A 24,682-nucleotide genomic window follows, 5' to 3' on the forward strand; every position below is an offset into this window, starting at 1 on the left:
AAAAGTATGGGAAATTTACGGAGGAAACTGCGACTGTGCCTTCTCTAGTTCCCTAGAGGTGGCTCAAAAAGGTGAAACTACGTTTACCTGAAAAACTGGGCCTTGGATTTTGGAAATTTCATCAAATTAAAAAGGTAATTTTGGATTAAGGTTTCAATTAACTGGCAGCCTTGCAAAAGCATTTCACATTTTAGAAAAGTTAGACCTTTTTTTTTTTAATACAGAAAGGCACTATCCAATCTGAAGAATCACACATTGTAATGTGCAGATTACACATTTAAACATATTTGCTCTAAGACTTCACCTTAAAAAAAAAAGACCCATTCTATGATTTTTAGATCAACTGAACACTAAGCCCATAAAAAAGATAAATCATAAAATTACCTCTATATCCTGGATAATCTTTGGGTATAATGACCTATAAAATGAATTGGGAGGGCCATCTGTTGGTCTGTTTTTAAACAGGTACTGATCCCTGGCAAATAAAAACAAACAGATGTTACATTTTTGCACATAAAAGGGTGACTTTTATTTAAACATGGTGCTTACAAAGTTGTATCTTTCAAGTCTTTTGATTTGCATTGAGCTTTAACAGTTCAAAAGCAGGATTTCTGACAATTAAATGTACATGTTTGACATAAGTTCAACTTACAGTTCTTTACATGATCCTAACTTTTTATTTTCTGAATACCCAACACAATCATCTGGCCCTTCATTCTACAGTTCAAAAAAGGGCTAATGTAACTTTGTGAAAAATCTGACTTAGTACATATCAAATCTCTTCCTATAAAGGAAACACAGCCCTAGCCACCACTCACACCACCTCCTGTGTGTCCTAGCTTGGCACTCTTTCTCTGTGCTAACTGGGCCAGACTACTGACATGCACAGACCTATAAAGCTGTATTTCAGAGACGATGGGCTGTCTGAAAAATCCTGCCTGTTGTATCCCTCCCGTCTTCAACCAGGATCAACATCTAACAGCAAAATGACATTATCTGACTTTCTCATGACACCCTTTTCCATATCTATCTCTTGGTAATGGGATCAACGCCTACGGAAAATGTGAAAGGAAAAGCATAAACATATAGCTTTGAAAAGTCAAACTGCTCAAACTGTATAATACATCCAACAGTTAATAAATATACAGGAAATATGCATTTCAGAAGAGGTAATTCTAACAGCTTTAACTTTCCTCCTCTCAACTCTTGACCACGCATCTTTCTCCACTTGTTTAAAATAGGCCAACACATTAAGCCAGTATTTATAACTACGTTTTTTAGTACTCAAACTGACCCTAGGTCAAAGAAACTGTCTTTCAAGGGAACAAGCAACCTGAATACTCACCACCCTCTTCTTTCTGAAAGTCCCTTCCACAGAGGGTCAGTGCGCACCATTCGTTCAATCAACTTCTTCCAAAGCATTCCTTCCGAGATCACTCGCTGCCACTCTTTACACACCAGCTCTGCTGCACACAGAGATCTGGCATCCAGGTAGGAAAGAATGTTCTCTGCTATGTGGTCTAAGCCTTGCTCTGCAAAATACAGAAGCAGCGGAGGGATAGAAAGGGGGACGGAAACACAAAATACAAAAGCAGTGGAGGGATAGGAAGGGGGACGGAAACGTGCCAGCCACCACTTCCTTAAAGATAAGAGGGTAAAGGAATCCTGAACCAGGAAACGTGCTTGAATAATATCGAAAGTTCTGCAGATACACATGTACAGGAGTACCTAAACATACATATTTCTTTTGGGTTCTGATTTTTTAAGAAAAAACAACTGATGGCATCAGTTCCTGGGTGTAAAAGTCAACCCTGGGCAGTTCTGTATTTGTCAGATGTTCTAACGAAATATTTTCATTTTCTTTTACAGAACGTTATGGGGCAATGACACCCCAAATTTTACAGATGAGGCAGAGACAGATAAAAGGATTTATGGTTTCACAACTAGAGGATAGTGAAGTCAAGAGTGGAACTTTGATCTCTTCCTCCAAAGTTTGCATTCTTTCCCCTTCGATTTACTGCTTCTGATAACAAATCATCCCATTAATCCATGACCTATGTGAATCCCCTGGGGCTAAGGAGACAAAAAGGTGGAACACTAACTGATATGAAAAAGCTTATGAAGAAAACACAACAATCCAAGAATTAAGTCAAGAGTACTTAGTTGTACTTTTGTTAATCATTTTTCTCCATCTCCTTCTTATGCAGGTAAAACCCTCAAAACCATGAACCACATCCTAAAAATTCTAGACCCTTAGGAGGTTTAATCCTACACAGTGCAAGTATCCTTTCAAAGACAACCAAGATTCAGCCTTTGCCTGACATTCAAAGGTAAGACGATCCCTCTGGTCAACAGTGTCGCCACCTACACAGTCCCATCCTGTGGTTCTGGACATGCCCTTTTACAGCTACAAGATATAAAGCTTTCCCCAGGTCTCCTCTGTATTGCAGTGGGAACACTAAACATACAGTCGGAAAATTCCAATGTCAAGTCTAGGTTCACCACCAAGAAGTTCCATGACATGAAACAAATACCTAAACAATACTGAAGCATCCCTGCCCCTTGTTTTCTTTACCATGTACCATGCAATGGCCAGTACTATCCTTTCTCATATTACCTGTATGAATCAACAAAGCTTTATGATAGGATTTTAAAGATAACAAAGCATCATTCAAGGTTAATATTTTCTTTTTTCACAATAAACAGAAGCAGTATAGTCACACTAACTTGACAGGGTCTAGGTAAATCATTAAACTTTCAGAACCTCAATTTCCTCATCTGTATAAAATGAGAATAATTTGCCTTATTTTGAAAATATAATGAGATGATATATAAAAAATGCTTTACAAACTAAGGTTTTTTTCCCACTCTTGAGTATTTACACTGTTGATTTATGGTTTACAAGCCCTTCACATACTGGTTCCACTCTACACTACATCTAATACTTAAGTTATGATCTGATAACAAAGACTACGCTGGGGTCACTATATTTTCTTGTGCATGTCATTATATTAAGAGATAAGGCAATCAAAGATTATACTGCCTTCATCTAACAGCCAAATCACAGTAGACTCCTAAGATGTTAGTAAGCTGAACTGAAACCTTAGGCATCTCCCCATAAAATGTCTATTAAAAACAATTCCCCCTAATTCTGCATTGGTAAGGCTAAGTTAAAAGGGGAGGGCAGATTCACACAGAAGTCTACAGTTATCCTCACTATAGTTCACTTTCAAAGCTTTATCTGACCCTTGAAATCAGCTTCTACAATTCTGATTCTGTCACCCAGAAGTGTGGACATTCCACACCAGATCTGCATGACGGGCAAATGTAGTAAGTCTTATTCCAAGCTGTTGGCAAACATGCTAAATGGGTCAGAACCAAGGACAGCACCCATGATTCTCTATTTCCCTTCAGGCTATTATACATCCATTCACTAAATACAAAGTACCAACCCCGAGCTACCAGTTCTATAATTATCTGGATTGTATACTATTTTCCAGCCCACATCTCTCTTTTTTTTTTTTCCACAGATATTCTATTTTATTATTATTTATTTATTTATTTTTTAAATTTGTATTTTTACTTTATTTTACTTTACAGTACTGTACTGGTTTTGCCATACATTGACATGAATCCACCACGGGTGTACTTGCGATCCCAAACATGAACCCCCCCCTCCCACCTCCCTCCCCACAACATCTCTCTGGGTCATCCCCGTGCACCAGCCCCAAGCATCCTGTATCCTGCATCGGACATAGACTGGCGATTCGTTTCTTACATGATAGTATACATGTTTCAGTGCCATTCTCCCAAATCATCCCACCCTCTCCCTCTCCCTCTGAGTCCAAAAGTCCGCTATACACATCTGTGTCTCTTTTGCTGTCTTGCATACAGCGTCATCACTGCCATCTTTCTAAATTCCATATATATGTGTTAGTATACTGTATTGGTGTTTTTCTTTCTGGCTTACTTCACTCTGTATAATCGGCTCCAGTTTCATCCATCTCATCAGAAGTGATTCAAATGTATTCTTTTTAATGGCTGAGTAGTACTCCGCCCACATCTCTCTATTCAGCCCTCAAAGATACTTGGAGAAACTGCCCCATGAAGACACTGCCATCTTTACATTATCAGGTGAACTCGGTATGGTTACTCTCTGTGTTCCCTTGCTGGTGCTTACTACATCAAGTTGGCATTGCAATTATTTGTTTACAAGTTGGCACTACCTGCTTTGTGTCCCTTTTAAACACACACAACCCATGTTCACTTTGGAAAAACTTTGCCTATAAGAAAATATCTTTAAATCCCCGAACCTCACTGCTCAAGAGATAATGACCTTTGACATTCTGTACACTATATCCTTCTAGGCTTACATACTGCTACACAGTCTTTTCAACAGCTAATTAACTTTTGATAACGCATTTGAGAATTCGGCCGGAATGAAACGTCAAATTCAACAGCCAGCATCTCCCACATACACCGTCTCCCAGTTCTCTAGTTCTGAAAAACCAGGAAGTTGGCTCCTCAAGCATCTCTGGGTACTGTCACGCAGGAGACGACCAAACACAGCTGTACACGGTGCACGTGCGCAAGCGCAGCCAGCGGCTCTGCCTCCTGGCTTGCAGTTATTTCTCAATGTTTCACAGTTCTGAAAAACACCACCTCGGGCTCTGTCACTATCCCGGCACAACATCTCTAGGTCTACTTGTTACAGGAGCTATGTGTTTCCTAAATGTCTTCTTCCTTTCTTGGACAATTTTCCTACCCTTCTAGTTTTAAAGCCATGGTTCTTAGTGGCGAAAGAAAAAAGGATAAGTTAAGTGAGGAGCGAAAATACGCTGTTTCTTCCTATCACCACTTCACCATCTATTCCAAGTCCACTGTCCCTTCATTCTTCTCACTCTTGCTCCAAACAGTGGACTATTTCATTCTGTTTTTAACTCTCCCAAATTATGTAACCATTTTAGACAACTTCACATTACTCAGGGCTTGGACTTTTTGATACCATTCTCAAAGATTCAGGCTACCATTCTGTTATCTCCAGACCCCTTTCCTCCATCTAAGTGTATTTAAAGTGCGGGAAATTCACGGAGAATCACAGGGGGTTCTACTTGGGCCTCTCACTGACAAGACTGACAAACTATTCATGTGAACTTCAGATTTCAGAATCTCTCTACCCTCTTTGATCATATTTACTTTTACAGTCTCCACCCATGGCCTAATAAACTTAGCTCTTCTCAATTTTCCTAATTCTGGGGTACTTCTCTGACTATCTTCTAGTTTCTACACTTAACATTAGCACACAGTCACTGTCTAAGGTTTATGTTAATTCCAATTATTAACCAAACTCTGCTAACTGGTTATAAACACACCCCCAACCAACACGCCTCTCAAATCCTCTGCTGAGAGAGAAAACAAATAGGTAAGAATACATTATATGCTCTCTTTTCAGGCCTCAATGGCTGCCACATCCCCATGGTCTGAATACTAGCTGGGAAAGCTGCATCCAAACCTTCCACCTGGCTGGGCGGTCTATGAGCTGGTTCTAGGAAGCCTGTGTGGTTATACTTGAATCATGTGGGGTTAGTGATTTGAGAAACAGTAGTAGCAAAAATAATTTCTGAATATTCTCCTCATCAACTGAGTCAGAATATGTAGATGGTGGGCACAGGAATCTATACTCTTAAGAATTCAGTTCAGTCGCTCAGTCGTGTCCAACTCTTTGCGACCCCATGGACTGCAGCACGCCAGGCCTCCGGGTCCATCACCAACTCCCGGAGCTCGCTCAACTCATGTCCATCGAGTCGGTGATGCCATCCAACCATCTTAGCCTCTGTCGTTCCCTTCTCCTCCTGCCTTCAATCTTTCCCAGCATCAGGGTTTCTTCCAATGAGTCAGTTCTTAAGAATTATCACCAGGTAATTCCTACATGCTGGGAACTTATGCTTTATAGCAACAATATCCCTTTTAGTCCTCACTAACGTTCCCCTACCTACGGGCGGTCAGCAAGATTCTGCATAAGGAAACTCATTATTAGACACATACCTCCTACTCTTTCAAATGCCACTGGTCCAATCTAGCAACAGCTCAGTGGAATCTGGGGGGTTTACTTCCTTTTGTTAATCCTTTAAATTCACCCCCTCTTTCCAGGGTGCAGCATGTGTCAGTCTCTTGGAAAACATACTGGCTATAGAGCCATACAACCTCGTGGAAGCAAACCAGTTTTCCTTTTTGGATCTCAGTCTTTCATAAAATAAGAGTAATATTAAATGCTTAAGATGGATTATCTCCTCTAATCAGCATGATAACCCTCTGAGATAGGCTATCAATAGCCTCATTTTATAGAGAAGGATCTTCCTAACCCTGTTGGGAAGGTTAATAAGAAGAGGTTATTCAGGAGTCAGATACAGAGCAGACATTTGGTAAATACCAGTCTCTCTTCTTCCCTCTTGCAGAAATTGCCTTAGCTGGTATCACTGGCTAAGGAAGCTCAGCAGTATTCCCTTCCCTTGTTATTTTCTGCAGAGAAAACATGACATGCCTTCGCTGGCAAGTCGCTAAGTCTTCCCTAATAGCTTGGAGTAAATCTCATATTCCTTAAATACTGAAAGAACAGGAATCACACAACCTCTATTTGGGCACCTGGGAGTAGCCACTCCCAGGAGCCATGAAGACTTTATAACTTTCTGGTTTCAAGACTATTCAGAACAAAGAGGTTACTGAATAAGGTGGCCCATTTGCCTAAGCTAAAAAGTGCTCTGAGGTGTTACAACTAAAGCATTTTCTTAAAGTATCAATGTCTGGCTCTCATTTACTCTACAGTGCTGAGACTCCCCCATCTCCCACAGCACCCCCCTTCCCAAGGCAGTAAGAGGACACATTATGGCCTCGGAAAATGAGTCCAGAATACTGCACACACAGTGCTGAAGAAGTGCTGCTGGTGCTAATTATACGCACCAGAGGAAGGTCTGGAAATTTTTCAATAATAAATTAAAACAATTAAAAGGCAAAGTTTCAAAGCTCGGTATGTAAATAACACTGCACCAAAATGAAACTCAAATGTGTAATGTCAGTTCAATGCCCTTGACTATAGCCAGTTTCAAGACAGCTGCTTAGATCATACAATTACAGAAACTTTATTATTTTAGAAACGCATTTCAAAGAGCAGCTGCAAAGAAATTTTCTTCCCCGACCCACCCCTGCTGTCCCTTCCCCTCCCTAGTCACAAATCTAGTTGTAAAACCTGAAGTCAGAGGCTTTCTTTCCTGACAGCAACAGCGTGTCACTGGATTTCTTTAACTTGGAATATACTGACCTAAAGATTCAGACTAAAATGAAGTAAAATAATGCTCAGGTCACAAAGTCCAACATTTTGTTATGCCAACAGAGTGGCACATACACCTACCTAAATGATGTCAGGATGAATCAATTCGGAAATCAGTGGGTGAATAATTAAAACTTCCTGGCAATAAATCGCATTGCCCCTGGAGAAGCAGGTGTTTCCTGCCTCTCTGGACTGTTTTTTTCCCCCTCCTTAAACTGTCATCCTCAGACTACCTACCAGATGCCAGGCATATTATGTACATTATGTTTAATCCTCACTATATCCTATAACGTATTAGTATTATTCCCACACTGATAACGAAAGAGAGGCTCCAAAAAGTGGGCTCGCGTATTAGGTGCAGGCGCTGGTATTCAAATGGGGGGGCTGCCAGATTCAGCAATCGGCCTCTCCACTCTGACATACTGGACCTCTGGTCCTGCATCCAACCTAAAGCCTACCTTCTGGTTCTTCCACAGCCCCCGAGACCGCTGATCTAACCTCTGTCCCATTTACAGTCTGTAATGGTTTACCATCCTTACTTGGGGGACAAAGGAATAAACCATGGCCACGAAGCTAAGTGTTTTTAAAATTCTTAATTGCTCAGACACCTCACCAATACTTATCATCCTTCTTGAAGCACAATCTGTCTCTACTTCAAAAGGTATAAATTTTCCCTTTAACAACAGTTCTTACAAACCACAAACTTAGCCTGCAGAAACTGACACTGCAGACTAAACATGCACCATGATTTTTAAAAAGCATATCACAATTATCACTTTTTCCACTGAACCAAAAGGAGCCAGAGACCACAGACATTTTCCACTTTCCCTATACTGACAGGTACGGTATTCACAGCAAGTATTAAAAAGTGAAAACTACAGGCCGTTTTTATAGAATTAATGGTTTTTTCAATCAAAAGAAGTCTTAAGTTGACTGTCAATTTCAACAAAGTAAAAATTCAAACTCAGGATCATCTACAGTAAAAGCTAAGCATCAAACTAGAATAATGGTTAGTAAGTTACTCCACACGTTATTAAACCCAAGTATGAACAAACACATGGACCTGTTTCTTCCCTAAAGCTCTTTCTTGAGGCATGGTCTGTGCTAAGGAACTAATGCCAGATCTAATCCAAGTCTACTAGACAGCAACTAACACAATCAACTCGGCCAGCTTGTCCCCAGCTATTAGATTCATATGTATGATATATACTGACACATGTATATATGTTCAGATCAAATCCTGCTAAAACAAACAGCATTTTAACAAAAACATTTCCATGTCCCAGCCAATGGTCCATTCATTTCATATAATATTCAGTACCACAAAATTCCACTTTAACAGAGATATGGACAGTGCCTTAAAATTCGCTGTAATGAAAACTGAACTGCATGCAATTACACTAACCATATTTATATACATAACACATGTTCATCTGTTCTGTCTCTTCTCCAACTCTGTACACTCCCCAAGAGAAGGGGCTGCCTCTGAACTACACTCTGCAAATCAAGAGAACTTCAACAGTGCCACCTCGTGGATGTTCTGTAACACAAGTTGGGTTCTCTGATATTCTAAAATGTTTGAGAAGCAAATTATAGAGGAAAAACAAAACAATCGAAAGCAAACAAGCAAACAGAACAGATCTGCTTGAAAAAATGGAAGCCCAGCTTCATTTACCTAAAAGCACTTAAGAAGAACAAGTACAGGTGTCAACCTGGGCTAATGGGAAGTTGCTGTATAACCCAGGGAACTCAACTCTGGGCTGTGACAACCTAGAGGGGTGGGATGAGGGGCTGGAGGGTGGTTCAGAAGGGAGGGGACACATGCACACTTACGGCTGATTCACACTTTTGTATGGCAGAAGCCGACACAGTGCTGTGAGGAAACCAACCTCCAGTTTAAAATATGTATACATATATATATGTGTGTGTGTGCGTGTATATATATATATGGAGTGAAGTCGCTCAGTCGTGTCCCATGGACTGTAGCCTGCCAGGCTCCTCTGTCCATGGGATATTCCAGGCAAGAAAACTGGAGTGGGGTGCCACTTCCTTCTCAAGGGGATCTTCCCAACCCAGGGATCGAACCTGGGTCTCCCGCATTGTAGGCAGATGCTTTTACCGTCTGAGCCACCAGGGAAGTCATATATACATAAAACAAAAGTGACCCTGTCTTTCCTTGGTTTGAAGTGCAGCCTGGCTCAGGAGAAGAGCGTGGACGACGGGGGTTCTGAGTTCAGAGGAGCTGCAATACACGCGCACCCGCCTTACTGACATTCGCCTCTAATTCTCTCATACAATTACAAGCATGTCTCTTTCCTTCTCTTCCATGCCCTCTCTCTTTAATTAAAAGGACAAGTTATTGAAATGGATTGTAAGCCATGTAGTCTATCAAGAGTAATCTTAACTGCAACTGATTTCAGCTTTCGCACTAACTTTTGAACCAACCCCCATCATCACCACACAGTCACAATAACCAAGATGTATGATCTTAGGCATGTCATCCAATTTCTCTGATCCTTGGCTTTATAACCTATCTAATGAAAAAACAGCACTGTGACACCCAAAGTCCCTTTCAGCAATTAAATACTATGATTCTAGAAAAAAAGAGGGTTCCCAGAAATACTAATTCAAGAAATGAGGGAAAAAATGCTATTATTTTCAGCACAAAAAGAACAGTAGGCTCAAATTTTCCTAAGCTAACTCTCAAAGATCCTTAAATACTACCACTGTGGAAAGTGAACTCCCAAGTTCTGAAAGAGAGGTTAGAAACGACAGGCTGGCATGTCCCTTTGCAGCCCCAGGTCTCAGGCCTGGAACATGAGCCTAGGGCCTATTCACTGCGGGAAATACTTAGACTATGGAGCTGTGATGCACTGTGCACGTGTGCTTGCTAAGTCTCCTCAGTCGGGTCCAACTCTCTGCAACTCCGTGGACTGTAGCCCGCCAGGCTCCTGTCCGTGGGATCCTCCGTGGGCTGCCATCTCCTCCTCCAGGGGCTCTTCCTGGACCGGGGATGGCGCCCACATCTCTTGTGTCTCCTGCATGGCGGGCAGGTTCTTCACCACTAGCGCCGGCAACGCGCTGTGAATCAGTCAGGCTAAGCGAGAAGCTACCCTCTGCGGAGCCATCCAGAAGCTCTCGCAAAGGGGAGGGCTGGGAGCAATGCTGCCGGTTTACCGTTGGCTCTTTCTAGCCCAATCCTGGCATGGCAGCTGTTACTCTCAGGCTGCCCTGACCACGGCAGAGGAAAGCTTTCTGGGCAGCATTCTCAAATTCTCTTCCAGAGTGAAACCTCTCTATTCTACCTGGACAAATTTAAAACAAGACAATTTTAAAATGAGGGAAAAGAATTAACAAGTGATCAAAAAATCAAAGGGGGATGAACAGGCAGAGCACAGAGGGTTTTCAGATCCGTGAAACAATTATGTAGGACACTATAACGACAGATACGTGTCATTACCTATTTGTCAAAAGCCACAGAATGGACAACATCAAGGGTGAACCTTAAAGGATGTATTCTGGGTGATCATGACATGTCAAGGTAGGTTCCCGTACCGTAACAAATGTACCGCTCTAATATGGGGAGGCTGTGCTGGTGGTTGCTGGGGGCGCGGAGGGGGCTGGTGGAAACTACTTTCTGCTCAGTTCTGCTGTGAACCTCAAAGTGCTGTGAGAGTAGTCTGTGCAAAGTAAACAGTGGGGGGCGAGGAGGAGAGACCAAGGGGGCAAGGCGGCGCGAGAAGATGCAGAAGGAAGTTTCAAGAAAGTTACTGAGACATGCTATCAATTTCCCCAATGCTCTGCTGCCATTCCCTAAATGTCACTTCAGATATAAGTGAACATCTCAGATTTGAGGACACTTTCCAAACACTGTAGGAAAAACTGTCCCATACTAAAAAATAAATACTGTATTACAAAGGCAAAATGCAGATTGTATAGAGACCACATCAAAAAAATATATAATAGCATTAATTAATGTAGCAACAGTATTAACCAGTGGTCAACACTATTAATCACAGAAACTGCCTACAGTTCCTAGATAGATGCTAAATCATAATTCCTCTTCTAGTACCACGTATCAAAATACAGTGTGTATGCCAAAGAAAGGCTGTCTCACACTATATCCACTCACTCATTCACTTTGCAAAAACCTACTCGGCTCCACCTAGGCTCTTGGGATGGGCATTCTCCCACTTTTCAGCTTTTTTTTACAGACAAACATGGTTACCTGGTAAAGCGGTAATAAAGTCCCGCTGCAACATGGGCTTCAGGTAAGAGTTAATATGTCCATGCTGGTAATGACACATTCGTGAAATAAGGTGTTCCACAAATTCCACTTGATCTGATTCAGACCACTGGTCAAAATATTTAATACACAAGTCTTTTTCTTTTTGATAGTTTCCTTCTGATGGCCTCTTTCTGGAGACGATCACTGATGATGTTCCATTACTTATCTATTTTAGAAAAACAAAAGAGTAATTAGTTTGACAAGGAAAATGAATCTAAATAGTCTTCTCATCAGAAACATATTTTTGCCGTGTGTATTTATACTTAAAATGCCAGTTTTATCTTAAAGCCAAATCATTCCTTTATTAATTAATTCAGGCAATAATTTAAAATGTATTCAGAGATCATGTACTCAGATTAGTCACTAAAGTAAATGACAAAGTCAGAATCCTTTGTAAAGTTAAATGGTGTCCTAAATTATCCTCCTCCAATGCTTATTCCCAAACCATGTTATCAGTTAACTGATGCTGGAGAAGACCATCTTAGAAAACCTGTTCAACTTGGCAAAGTGGCAATTGACTATTAATGGTTTGTTTTCCTTCCTCAGAGTTGAAAGGTAAAGCTATATGCATTTATGCAAACACTTCTCACACTTGTGCACACATCAGTTAACAAAAGAGTATATGAACAGAGACTGCCAGGGGCCACTCTGGAATAGAGCCCTGAGCTAACGTCTACCGAGTTCCTGGATGATGCTGATGCTGCCACTCTAAAGACTGCACTTCAGGGACCTCACGCTGAAAACCACTGCTCTCTGTAACAGAGGAACCAGACAGCAATTCAATCTAAACAGCTCCATTTTACCTAACAGTTTTAATCGCCTCTGTATTATTTCCAGGGCTGCTAAACTGCTGACAAAGTAGTTTATAGACTTTCACTCCCTCTTTCTGATCACCGACTCTGAAAGTTACCCCAGACAAACCACATGTGCCTGAGAAGTTCCTCATCTTATTCGGTCTGTCTGTGGATATCCCACAGACTCCTGTCCTAACGGCTGCGTCTCTCATCAAGCCTACATGGCCCGTGCATACAACCAGTACACTCTTTAAAGACTGAAACTGCATACACTGCATCTGGACGACAATATCCAGAGAAGTCTAAGTCCCTAGACTGAAGCCACAGCTGCTTCTGATAAGGCTCAGCAACTTCCCTGTTTACAAACAAAAAACCTCCATACTTTTGTCAAACATTGTCAGGCCGTGTGTCCATCCCTATTCTGACAGCCTCTTCATGTGTAACTAGAAGGAATGACAGACAAGAGAACTGTGAAAACTGAAGAGTTGTGTCACAAACGTTCACTAGTTCCATTAGGAGCTTGTCTCAGATGTCTTGCATGGGAAGAACCAAGAGCTTCTGTTATCAGCATATCCCCTAACAGAGTAGACTGAACCCATTCCAGAAAGAAAACATCCTTTGTAAATATCCAGCAGAGTCTTTGACCTTCGTTGGTAAAATATTAAAAACCTTTCATATCTGAAGCAAGTTCTTTTGTCGACATTTAGAGGTATAAACCTGGAAGGTCTTATCTCCCTCCTCATTTATCTCACCACTTCCTAATTTTCTCCCCTTGCATTCTTCGGGTGGTGGAGAGCTCACCGACACCAGGCACCACCAGGGGGCAGCACTGAGCGGAGATGTTTGACGTTGCTTGTGGTAAAACATTCATACCAAACAGGACCAAAACATCAGCGTTCAAAACAGTCAGATGAAATGAAAATTATTTGCTGTGGTGAAAATCAGCTAGCATAGGAGCATCTTTGCTACTTTTAGGCATAAGAATGTTCACCATAATGTTATAATAAAGAAAAGTTAGAAAAAAACTACCCAGTTACAGGCAACTGGTTCAAGTGAATTATAATACATCTACACAAAGTACTATAAAGCGGCCATTAAAATTAGGTTTATAAAGGAAGATTTTAATAAGAGAACATGTTTATGAAGTATCAGGAACAAAAGAATTTTATATAGCATACGATCACAGTAATTTGCGTTAAGGGGTACACACCAAGACAGAGTAAAGAATAAATATGAAAATGGTAAAAGTGCCTCATCTTGAGAGAGAAAGCTGTGTATTTTTTCCTTCCCCTTTTCTTCCTATATTTTTTCATAATAATTAGCCAAAATAACTATGTTCCTAACAGGTTAAATATGAGTATCGTAACTACTAGCATTTGTGTACTGCTTTGTAATTCACAAAATATTTTCACACTCATTACCTCACTCGATAAGCAAAAGGGTTATTATTTCATTTTCAGAAGGGTTGCTAGCCCTCTAGCCCCCCTAGAGCACTGATATACAAGTAACTAGTCTATTGAAAGACAGACGAAAAAAAAGGCCTGAAAACCAGTGTTGAGAACCACTGTGAGTTGAAAAATCAATAGTAAATTAAGAGAATCCTGCTGCAAAGTACCGAACGTGAAGGAGGGCACAGAAGCCAGCCTGCGCGCAGCCCCCCGGCGCGGCAGCAAGCGCTCAACTCCACAGCGCACTCTCCACCTCTACTCCTAGCCGCCTGCTTGGCCCACAGAGATCTGCCTAGAATTGCTCCGCTGTGTTACTTCTCTTCTTAAATTTGTTGGGGACACTTTATTCTTGTTAATAACTAAAGTACTGCTTTGCTTCAACTCAAATGAACCCAGAGAATATTTTCTTTATTAATCATTACTGTTTTTGGACTTAGATTTGTTTTGCCTGCAACTGCATCTTCATGAAAGGGAAATTATGTGCACCATAATGGCTGATGGAAAACATCAAATCATGAAATGTACATGCTCTCCATCGCCCACCTTACCAAAAAACTGGGGGACAGGGAGGGCAACTGGCAAACTAAAATAGAGCCAGGAGAAAAGGAAACTGAATTTAAAAGGAAAAGACAAACATTAAAAATGAAGTGGGGGGAAAGGGTGGTGGTTGGGAGAAAAGGCCAGTGCATACACTGGTGCCTGGCCAGGTTCCACTCTGGCGACAAAGGGCACCACCACATTCGTGGCTTAGACAGTGACCCCGAAGACTGACTATCTTTGGGCTGCAGCCAACTTCAGAACCTTGTGCAAACTCCCAAAATCTTGATAATGACACTTCCCTAAGGAACAGAAGATAAATTAGGGTGGACTCTGAAACTAGCAAAACTGCACAGAAGAAAGAAGCCCTTGGCTCTGAGCTCCACTGAGGACAGGAGCCGAGGGAGCATCTCAGCCGCAGTAAGTCAGTCGCTATCTTCTCTGTGCGCCGCCATTCCTACCTGCCAAAGAGTATTTTTCTTTGGGGACTCATCTTCATTTTGATCCTCCATAACTGAAGTGTTCTAAGGGGGGAAAAACAGGTTATTTGAATTATGCCGAGTTTTGCAAATCCTAAATAACTACACCAAAATGTAACTTTGAAAACCCAAACTAGAGTGTACCAATACCAACCCAAGAGCTGTTTGACTTATGGCTAACACATGCCATTTTGGGTCAACAGGAGTGTTTCTATCTTTCATAAATTAATAGTTAGTGGTTGGACAAAAGCAAGCATAAACCTTCTATTTATGAAGGTAGGGTATACTGAGAAAACAGGCTGAATTGAATTATGGGAGTGGGGCTGAAACTACCTCAATCATTGCTGTTACTCTTGTAACTCATGGAAAGCAGCCCCAGAGACCCACTAAGCTCCTGATGATTGCACAAAACATTTACTAGAATGTCTGTTATTCAGTAACCCACCCCAGCCACCAGCAGTTAGAAGTGACAAAGCCCTGGAAGCCCCCCTGCCTCTCTCCTTCCTCCCTTGACAGTCCTGTTTCTTAGGAATGGCTTTGCAGTCTCCCCTAGCAAGCATGGTGGGTGCCCAGCCTCTTCCCTTAAGAGGAGGATGCTGTTAGCCAGTAACAATCTGGCTTGCCTTGGGAATGCATTAGCTTTTGATTTTTGTGTTTACTGCACAAAGAGGCACTGTGTAATTATTCTTTCTGGTGACCCAGTCGCTCAATAGATGCCCATTAACTGGAGATTATACATGATTGGATTTTCCCTTTTGACGCTCCTACCTAATAGCTAAATGGAAACTTAATGAGAAGGGGAAGTGGGAGAGTTGTACTCTGAAAGAAAGAACAACTCATTTATGGATGGCAGTCCCTCTCTTCCCAAATCTAAAATTTCAAGACTGGGGTATATAATTTAAACTACAACATTTGTCCATAGTATATTAGCCAAAAAGATCCTGTAGATCTGTTGAAGTTAAGTGTTTACAAGACCCTGTTTATTGCCTATAGAGGATAAACCTCTCTCTTAAATTCTCCCTCTTTTTCCTTTACATTCTTCAAGTTGTAAAATGTTAAAAGACACATACAGTATTTCTAAACAATCCATCTGAAAACACCCAACGTAGGTGGTGGCAGAAGAATCACCGCGTGACACCAGTGGTCCGCAGGCCTCACAGCAGGGTCTGATCAGAGATGTAGAATGGTGGAGTAGGAAAGTCAAAGGCTTTGGAAGAAAAGAGAGAGGCGAGAATGGGTGGCGGGGGAGGAAGAGAGGGAGGGTATGTCTGTGTGTGTGTGTGTGAGAAAGAGAGAGAGAGAGCCATCCTGCGCAGGCTGTTCCATGCATGGACAAAAACAAACCACACAAAGTCGCAGGGATCGAAAGCACCAGTGCAGTGGCGGCTGTGTAACGGGTATTCAAAAACTTCACACCCTGCTACTTTCCCTTAAGTGTTCTCATCTCACGATTTTCTGACCTCAGACTCTGAAAGAAAGATTCCAGATGCTTGCCGGATAGGGAAAAGCCATTGGCTTCCTCGGTAAAACCTTACAGATCACAGAACACCAAGGTCTGCGATGCAGAAGGAGGGCAGGAGGGCAGGACTCCACATGTTCAAGTCGACTGTGAGTTAGAAAGAAAGGCAGTGCGTCCAAGCATCCCAAGCAGGCCTAGAGTGGTGGCAGTGAGAAATGATCCTGAGTGGAATAAGTGGGATGAAGAATACGGAAACAGAAGTAGTATTCCTCTCTCCAACTATTTCCCTTTCACTGCTGTCTTGAAGGACTTATGGATTAATAAAGCTGGCAGGTTTCCACAGGGGAACAAAGCAAGTGGAAGCAGCGGGAAAGGGGGAACAGTGTCTCAGTAGACCACTGGGGTGTGACGGGCAGTCACAGAGGCATGGCAACGCGCAACACCACCACGGCCTGGGTTCTGAAAGAGTGGCAAGAAAAAAACGTGAAGAGGCGAGCATGAACTCGAAACTTTAAGAATATGGGAGCCTGCATCCGCCGGAGCTATTCTGACACAAGCTACCTCAGTACTTCCCTCACTCAAGGAGGAAACAAAAAGACAGGCAGACCATGCAAGAAACAACTGTCTTTCCAGGAAGAAAATTTAATTCTTCCTTCCAGGCACTCCAAAACAGAGAAACAGTGTTTATTTACAGAGTGAAGAAGGAAACTTCCCCCGCCCCCATAAAAATAGCAACTATTCTCTTAAGGCTTGACAAAAGGGGATAAACACACACATACAATTTAGTAAAACTGTATTTAAGAGAGTACTGTGGGGGCTAGAATACATATTTTTTCAATTTCTCTTATAAAGTCTTCAGCAGAAGATGTCAAAGGGAAAAATGCTGCAGGATCAGAGGATCTTTTCCAAACAGCAGTCCGGGCGATGCGAGAGACGCTCAGAGTGAAAAGGGCCCTGGGGTCCCGCGAAGCGCTGCAGGCTCCCGCGCAGGCTCTCCCCGCGCTACCTCCCCTCCTCCCTCCCTCCCGCCCCACCACAGACACGCACACCACCCAGATGCTGAAGCGCTGATAGGCACTCAGTCGCGCTCCACTGTGCGGCCGCACGGACTGCAGCCCACCAGGCTGCTCTGCCCATGGGATTCACCAAGGCAGGGTTACTGGGGTGGGCTGCCATTTCCTTCTCCAAAGATATTCAAGGCTCTGGACATCTCACAGTTTAACAAGTCAGGTTAGATTAGTTCAGTCCAGCTTTCCCTGATTTACTGGGCGTGGCCACCCACCTCCCTGCTCCGCTTTACAATCCCCAACTAAGAGCTCCGCGCACTGGCAAGCCCTGGACGGGGTGGGCAGCACGCATGACTGCTTCCTCCTCCCGCCTCACCGCATGAAGACTCTGGGAGACAGAGGAAATGCCCGCCTTTGATAAACACAATATATGCCTTTCCTAGTCCCCATTACCTTCTGCCACCTGCTGTATGTGGGAGTAAGAATGGACGGCAGGAGTAGAATTTTCTCAGAGCCACAGGTATTTTTTTCTTTTTTAATCACTTTGACTTTTATTTCTTAAAGGTTTAATAGATGAAAGGTCACAAGTTCAAGGGTTAAGTAAGAACAAACAATGAGCCTTCCTTTCAGGAGAAAAGAAAGGCGGCTTCCTATATCCAAGCTCTCAGATTAAATCATGAGGTAAACCAATCCGAAACTTGAAATCCTCTTTAAGCCTCCGACACTTCTGGGAAAGGAAAGTTCTTGGAAATACCAACATGGCTTAATCACTTCCTACCTTCTCATCATCATCTCTTTCCTCCTACACCTACTAAGAAGCACCACATGCATATAAAACGCATAGACCTTCCTACCACCAACAGAAGACACAATCTAGCAAGCAGCAGCCAGACTCTAAGGCAGATCAGCCTTAGGACTAGTGACATTTGGAGCCGGATTAATTTCCTGTTGCGGGGGAGGAGGGGCTGTCATGTACAATATAGGATGTTAAGTAGCATTCCTGGCTTCTCCCTACTAGAGGCCAGTAGCAAATCCCTCCCCAGCCCTAACTGTGATAGCCAGAAAGCATCTCCAAATGACTACCAAATGTCAGGGGCTGGGGATAGGGGATGCGGGGCAACAAAACTGGCCCCTCCAAGTGAGAGCCACTGCTCTAGGGGTGTGAGCTCCTAAACTCACCTTCCTGGGAAAATACACTAAAAAACACTGCCATCTCAGTTCTGGCCTTTCTCTTCAGGCTTCTTTCCTTTGACCCCTGTGTCAATATGTGATTTCTTTAAACACAGTTTAATCTACAGTCAAGTAATTCATGGAGTACACACCTATCTAAATTCTGGGATAAATCCTGCTTGCCATTCAATTCCTATACAGGAAACCTTGATATAAGAGTTCTTTATACTAGAGTTTCTTGGGCTTCGGGGTATGCATGAGGGTGATACATATCATGAAATCATACACGAAAGTGTGTATACATTCCTCCAGAAAGATCCAGAGTTTTCATTAGATCTTGAAGGTGTCTCAAATGTGATAAAATAACAAAGCATGTCTTTGACCAAACAGGAGGCCAGGGTGGATGGAGCCTAGGTTCATGTGTTTCACTTTGACTTAAAGTTCTCCCAGTAATTTTTGTGCCTATCTCTGCTTTAAAATTACTGCTAAGGCAAAATGATGTAGTCCATGAAGTGCCCCCATCCTAAGGAAATAGCACTGATACCTCTGTTAACAGACTTTTGTCCCAACACGAGGTATTTCCAAACTACCAAATACCGTGAGAATCTAATGTCTGTTCCTTCTCTTATAAAAGGACTTCCCTTGTGGCTCAGATGGTAAAGCATCTGCCTACAATGCAGAAGACCTGGGTTCAATCCCCGGGTCGGGAAGGTCCTCTGGAGAAGGAAATGGCAATCCACTCCTGTGCTCTTGCCTGGAAAACCCCGTGGATGGAGGAGCGTGGTAGGCTATAGTCCACGGGGTCGCAAAGAGTCGGACACGACTGAGCACCTTCACTTGGTCACTTTCAGGAGAAGATGCCAAAATGAAAATGCTCCTCTCAAGCTACACTAACCAGAAGATCATTTCCAAAGAGTATTCCAGGTTAACACAAGCGATGCTCAGAGAAAACAGGATCCTATGGCCTAATTATGTTTGACAAACGTGGTGCGTCACATGAGCGGTGCCCTGACCCCACTCCCAGAGACGATGGCACACCTCATCAAGACACTAGAGGTGAGCTCTGCGAAGCAACTATCCTTCAATAAAAAATAAGTTGATCAGAAAAGAGACACTAAAAATATCTCTTTAGTAATACCTCTTAGTTAAAAAATGAGGCTAGGTTAGTTTAACCTAGCTTTCCCAAATTTGTTGGATATAGCCACCCCCTTTCACAAGCTCTTATAAGAGCGCTGCACAACCCTGACTAGGGCAGTAACACGGCATGACCCCCCTCCTCCCATTTCACCAGACAAACCCTTTCTGGGGGCAAAGGGAATGTCCACTTTGCTAAACACAATGCATTCCTCTCCTATTTCCAGTCACCTCCCCAGGCTGCCACATGGGGTTAGTCTCTGGAAAGGCGAGGCAGGCTCTAAGCAGTGATTCATCTCTGCCAGTAGGTGCCACCAACTAACACAGAATATGCTTCACTTGGAAAATTCTCTACTTTAAAGAGTTACATAAGAGGAATCAACTTCCTACTTTTAAAATGCTACAAATTCTGCATTCTGGCTTCATGATAAATGCTTATCAGTGTAAGATTCATATCAGAAACGTCTTTACTCCTGAGGCAAAGCCAAAACAAAAACCAAAGCAAAACTAAAAACCTCAGGAAAGACCTCAGAAAACATGGGGGCCTTCTACCGTTTTCTCCTGTGGTTTTAAATTTTTGGATTTAAGAAATTAAGGGCAACAGATTCATGGTGCAAAATGCTATCAGACAGCTTTATTTAGTCCCTGCACCAGGCTTGTTTCCTACATTATCTTTTGCTCTTCAGAAAAAATATGAAAGTAGATATTCCAATTTTACAGAAGAAATTGAGGGTCAGAGAAAGAAGTAACTGGCTAAGAGTTACCCAGTAAATAAGAAACGTGGGGCTCAGATCTAGGTCTGCTGTACTCAGAAATAAATGAACTTTCTATACAGAAAAATACTTCTCTCAGGTGTTTTCCAACTGCTGGCTGTAGCCTATGAAATCAATTTAATGGGCTGTAACCAGCATTTTTTTAATAAAACGAAATTGAATCCGGGCATTCCCCTGACCACAATGGTAAGCATAACAAAAATCACACAAAAAGGCTAAAAGCAATAAGCAAAAACAAGTTAACAGGAAAAATCAAATTAAAAGGAAAGCGAAAGTCATTACTGCAAGGAGAGCAATACTCAAGTCAAACCAATAAATAACACACAGGGCTTTAAACCTCTCTAAAAGGCAAAAATCTATAAAGAAGATAATGTGTACTTTTATATAATGAATAAAATTCCAAAAAGTACAAAAAAATTAGAAATATTAAAAAAAATTTAAACACCTTTTCACCTTCGACACATCAAACAGACCAACCAACAAACAACACTTGATTTTCCACGGAACATTAAAAAAAAAAGAAAGAGAGAGCATCAAGCCAGAGAAGAAATCTCAAATAGTTAGGAAGCAGGAGGAGACTATACGTTTGAGATCAGACCAAGCAGAAAAGCCTAGATTTAGTCTGCCAACTAGTACTTGCATAAACTAAAGATAAATACATGGAACAATGACTGTCACAGGCATACCAAACACCTTTGAGTTGTTACTGTTAATGCCAGGTTGGCCCCTAACCTAGCCTACAATTCTTCCCCTTAGTGTTAACCAACGTATTGCTGGAAAATGAAATCAGTGGAAACCCAGAAGCATTCATCTGGAAAAAAGAGGAGACAAACTTGTCCAAAAAAGCAGCCGCTACCTTTCATGCCACTCTTGCGACTCAGAAGGAAGCTCTATGCGTCATGTATGTATCTACGCACTCTATTTTTAATACAATGATTCCAGCCACCAATAAGTCCAACTTAATCAGAAATGTTCTCCTCCCTCCACACAAACATTAAAATGTAGGAACAAACCAGTGGTTTTCTTTCTACAATAAAAAGTAGTGATAAATTTTAAATCCACTGGGAGTTTGACTGAAACTACTGTACGTAGTGCGCTTCCTTCCAACTTGCCCAACCTACAGTTCCACTCAAGTTTTTAATGGCTGTTATTAACATTATAAGACAAGACTGTACTAAGGCATCTGGAAGAATAAATAAGGGAGATGTTTCTTCCTTTCCTCATAAACTTTATTTCTTATGCCTATGTTATTAGATTTTAAAATTTTTCTTAAAAGTTACAATAATTAAAGTAGTGTGGTACTGACAAAGTAAGACCAAAGAAACAAAACAGAAAGTCAAGAAACAGATTCATTTACACTTACAATTTGCATATGATGAAGTTAGAATTTCAAATAAGGGGAAGAGGGATCTTTCAAGAAAGAGCATTAAAAATAAAAGTTAGGGACTTTTCTGGCGGTCCAGTAGTTAACACTCCTTCTAATGCAAGGGGTGTGACAGGTTCTACCCCTGGGGAACTAGGGTCCCACATGCCACTGTGTGTGGCCAAAAAAATTTTTTAAACGAATAATAATAAAAAATGTTAAATGCTACCTCATTTCATATACCAATATATACTATCGATAAAAAGAATCCTAAGAGCAGCTACCAAACAGAAATAAAATTTCTTGGTTAGGAAACCAAAATTAATACTTTAATAGGCAAATAAAGAGTAACTACCAATATCACAAAACAAGAAATTAAAATGGCTGCCAAAAATGAACAAGTACAATAACAAAAAAAGATGCAATTTTTCACCTCTCTTAAATTTGCAACTTTAATTCTTATATACTTTAATCTTTGGTAGGATTATAAATTGCTACCTTTCAGAGAGTATTTATCAACATATAACTTCAAAAATTACTACATAACACTGAACATAACTTATAGCAATTTATCCTAAAAAATTGTAAACCTACACAATTTATAACATGGAAAAATAGAAAGTAATGTAAATGTTCAACACTATGGTGTCATTTAAAAACATGATACAACAGGAGAAAATTTAAGTTCTTTCGAAACTTAACTAGTTAAGCTTTATTATGCTTAACTAGTTTAGCATAACATAGTGAAGAGCTTAATTCTCAAATGTAACCAGCACTCAGAACAACATACAGTACATTACTAGGACCCCAAACACTGCCCAGTCGTTAACACGTAAGGGTAACCTCTATTTTTTAAATATCATCATAGCCCCATTTTCCCTATTTTTTAGTTTTACGTAAATGGAATCATATTGTATAATACTATTTTGAGTCTGGCTTCTTTTGCTTAAGACTGTGATTTAGAGATCTTTAAGTAGTAGCTCATTCTCTTTCACTGCTGTATCGTATTTCAAAAATCATGTACTCATTCTACTGTAAATGAATGTGTGGGTCACTTCCACTTTTGGAATTTAAAATTCCATGTCTTTTGGTGTATATAGATATATATTTCATTAGATCTATACTAGGATAGAACAGCTAGGTTATAAAATGTATACTACCACTTTTCTAAAGTAATATTACCCAGTAATCAATACCATCAGCAGTTTATGTGAGTTCTATTGCTCCTTACCAGCTATGGGCTTTGGGTGTTTTTTTTCCTGTTTGCTTAATTTTAACATTCTGTTGGGTATATAGTAGTATCTCTCTGTAGTTTTAATCTGCATTTTCCTGGTGACTAATGAGGTTGAGGACCTTTTGTAAACTTAGCCATTTGGATAACATCTTTTGTAAAGTGAAAGTTAAAGCTTTTCACTATTTTTTAGTGAAAAAAAATGCCGCTTTAGTGACAGTCTTTTCTTACTGATTTCTAGAAACTTTACATATTTTAGAATGGAGTCCTTTTTTCAAATGTATTTATAACAAAGATCTATTCTCTCGCATAATAGCCTAGAAGTTTAATTTTAATTTTTATACTTATATCTAAAACTCATCTACACTGGCTTTTATGTACAGCAGGAGTCAGGGCTCATATTCTAAAACTTGAATGCAATGTTTTTCAAACTGCAGGTTGGAGCTCATGCTATTAATTTAAAGGATAACCAGCATTAAAAAAAAAACAAACTGAAATCTCCAAGAACAAAACACAGGATATATCTGCTATTTCATCAATTACAACATACATTTAAAAAAATATTTTAACATCTCTGAAATTGGGCTATTTCTTATAATAATAGCTTATAATATAAGCTTATTTCTTATAATAATAGCAACTCAATTAAAAATGGTAGACTTTTTTTGTATATTATTGGGTTGGGCCAAAATGTCTATTGGGTTTCTCTTAAGCTCTCATATAAGATCATTCAGTGATGGAATACAGTACACTGGGGGCCGTTGTGTGAAAGTATATGTATGTGAAACAGACACAAATACATATACCTAACACATACACACGGAGAGGCGATGGCACCCCACTCCAGTACTCTTGCCTGGAAAATGCCATGGACACAGGAGCCTGGTGGGCTGCAGTCCATGGGGTCTCGAAGAGTCGGACACAACTGAGCGACTTCACTTTCACTTTTCACTTTCATGCACTGGAGAAGGAAATGGCAACCCACTCCAGTGTTCTTGCCTGGAGAATCCCAGGGATGGGGGAGCCTGGTGGGCTGCCGTCTATGAGGTTGCACAGAGTCGGACACAACTGAAGCGACTTAGCAGCAGTAGCAGCAACACATAAACACATGCATATAGTATACAGACATAAACACACCTGCTCACGTATATTAGGTCTAAATATAATTTTTACTTCTCACTGTAACAGCACTGGAAACCCCTGATTAAGGTATTAGAGTGCATGGAGCTCACACTGCATCTTGCTACTACCTTTTCAGTTTTCTTTCAGTTCTCCCAATTATATCAAAAGATATTTTCATTCTCTTTCACTGCTGTACAGTACTTCAAAAATTATATACTCATTCTAGTGTAGATAAATGTGTGGGTCACTTACACTTTTGGAATTTAAAATAACTCCATCATGTCTTTGGTGTGTATGGGTATATATTTTGTTGTTTGTTTTTAACACAAAGAACTGGTCTCTTGTTCAGTTTACTTAACAGTGTTTAGCTAGAATTTCATTATACATTTAGTTTCTATGGTATTTTTTTTTCCAGTAACCAATCTCTAAATAGTACACTTTTCTGATTTTTTTTAAGAAAAAAGATTTTTAAAATATACAACAAAAGAACAAATGGTATGCAGATTTGTCCAAAACTGTGAAGGCTATAATCTGTCTAAAATTTGTGAAATAC

The 24,682-nt window shown here is 40.9% G+C and overlaps 1 protein-coding gene and 1 non-coding gene across 8 annotated transcripts in view; both read right to left on the bottom strand.

Moving 5' to 3' along the window:
* Positions 1-24,682, bottom strand: part of FBXW11 (F-box and WD repeat domain containing 11) — a 131,234-nt gene that overhangs the window by 27,114 nt on the left and 79,438 nt on the right. For 5 of the 7 annotated variants that reach the window (XM_052659062.1, XM_052659059.1, XM_052659063.1 and 2 more), the window contains 4 exons: positions 14,853-14,915; positions 11,553-11,778; positions 1,346-1,532; positions 385-475 (listed from right to left, as the gene is read on the bottom strand). In XM_052659062.1, coding sequence (XP_052515022.1) covers positions 385-475; positions 1,346-1,532; positions 11,553-11,778; positions 14,853-14,915 — 567 coding nt within the window. The remainder of the gene's footprint in view (positions 1-384; positions 476-1,345; positions 1,533-11,552; positions 11,779-14,852; positions 14,916-24,682) is intronic. The other 2 variants (XM_052659066.1, XM_052659061.1) reach the window with 1 other exon arrangement.
* TRNAC-ACA (transfer RNA cysteine (anticodon ACA)) lies at positions 9,389-9,461 on the bottom strand. The gene has a single exon. It is a non-coding gene; the product is annotated as a tRNA-Cys (tRNA).

The sequence above is a fragment of the Budorcas taxicolor genome, chromosome 20 (assembly GCF_023091745.1).
Source record: "Budorcas taxicolor isolate Tak-1 chromosome 20, Takin1.1, whole genome shotgun sequence".
NCBI lineage: Eukaryota > Metazoa > Chordata > Mammalia > Artiodactyla > Bovidae > Budorcas > Budorcas taxicolor.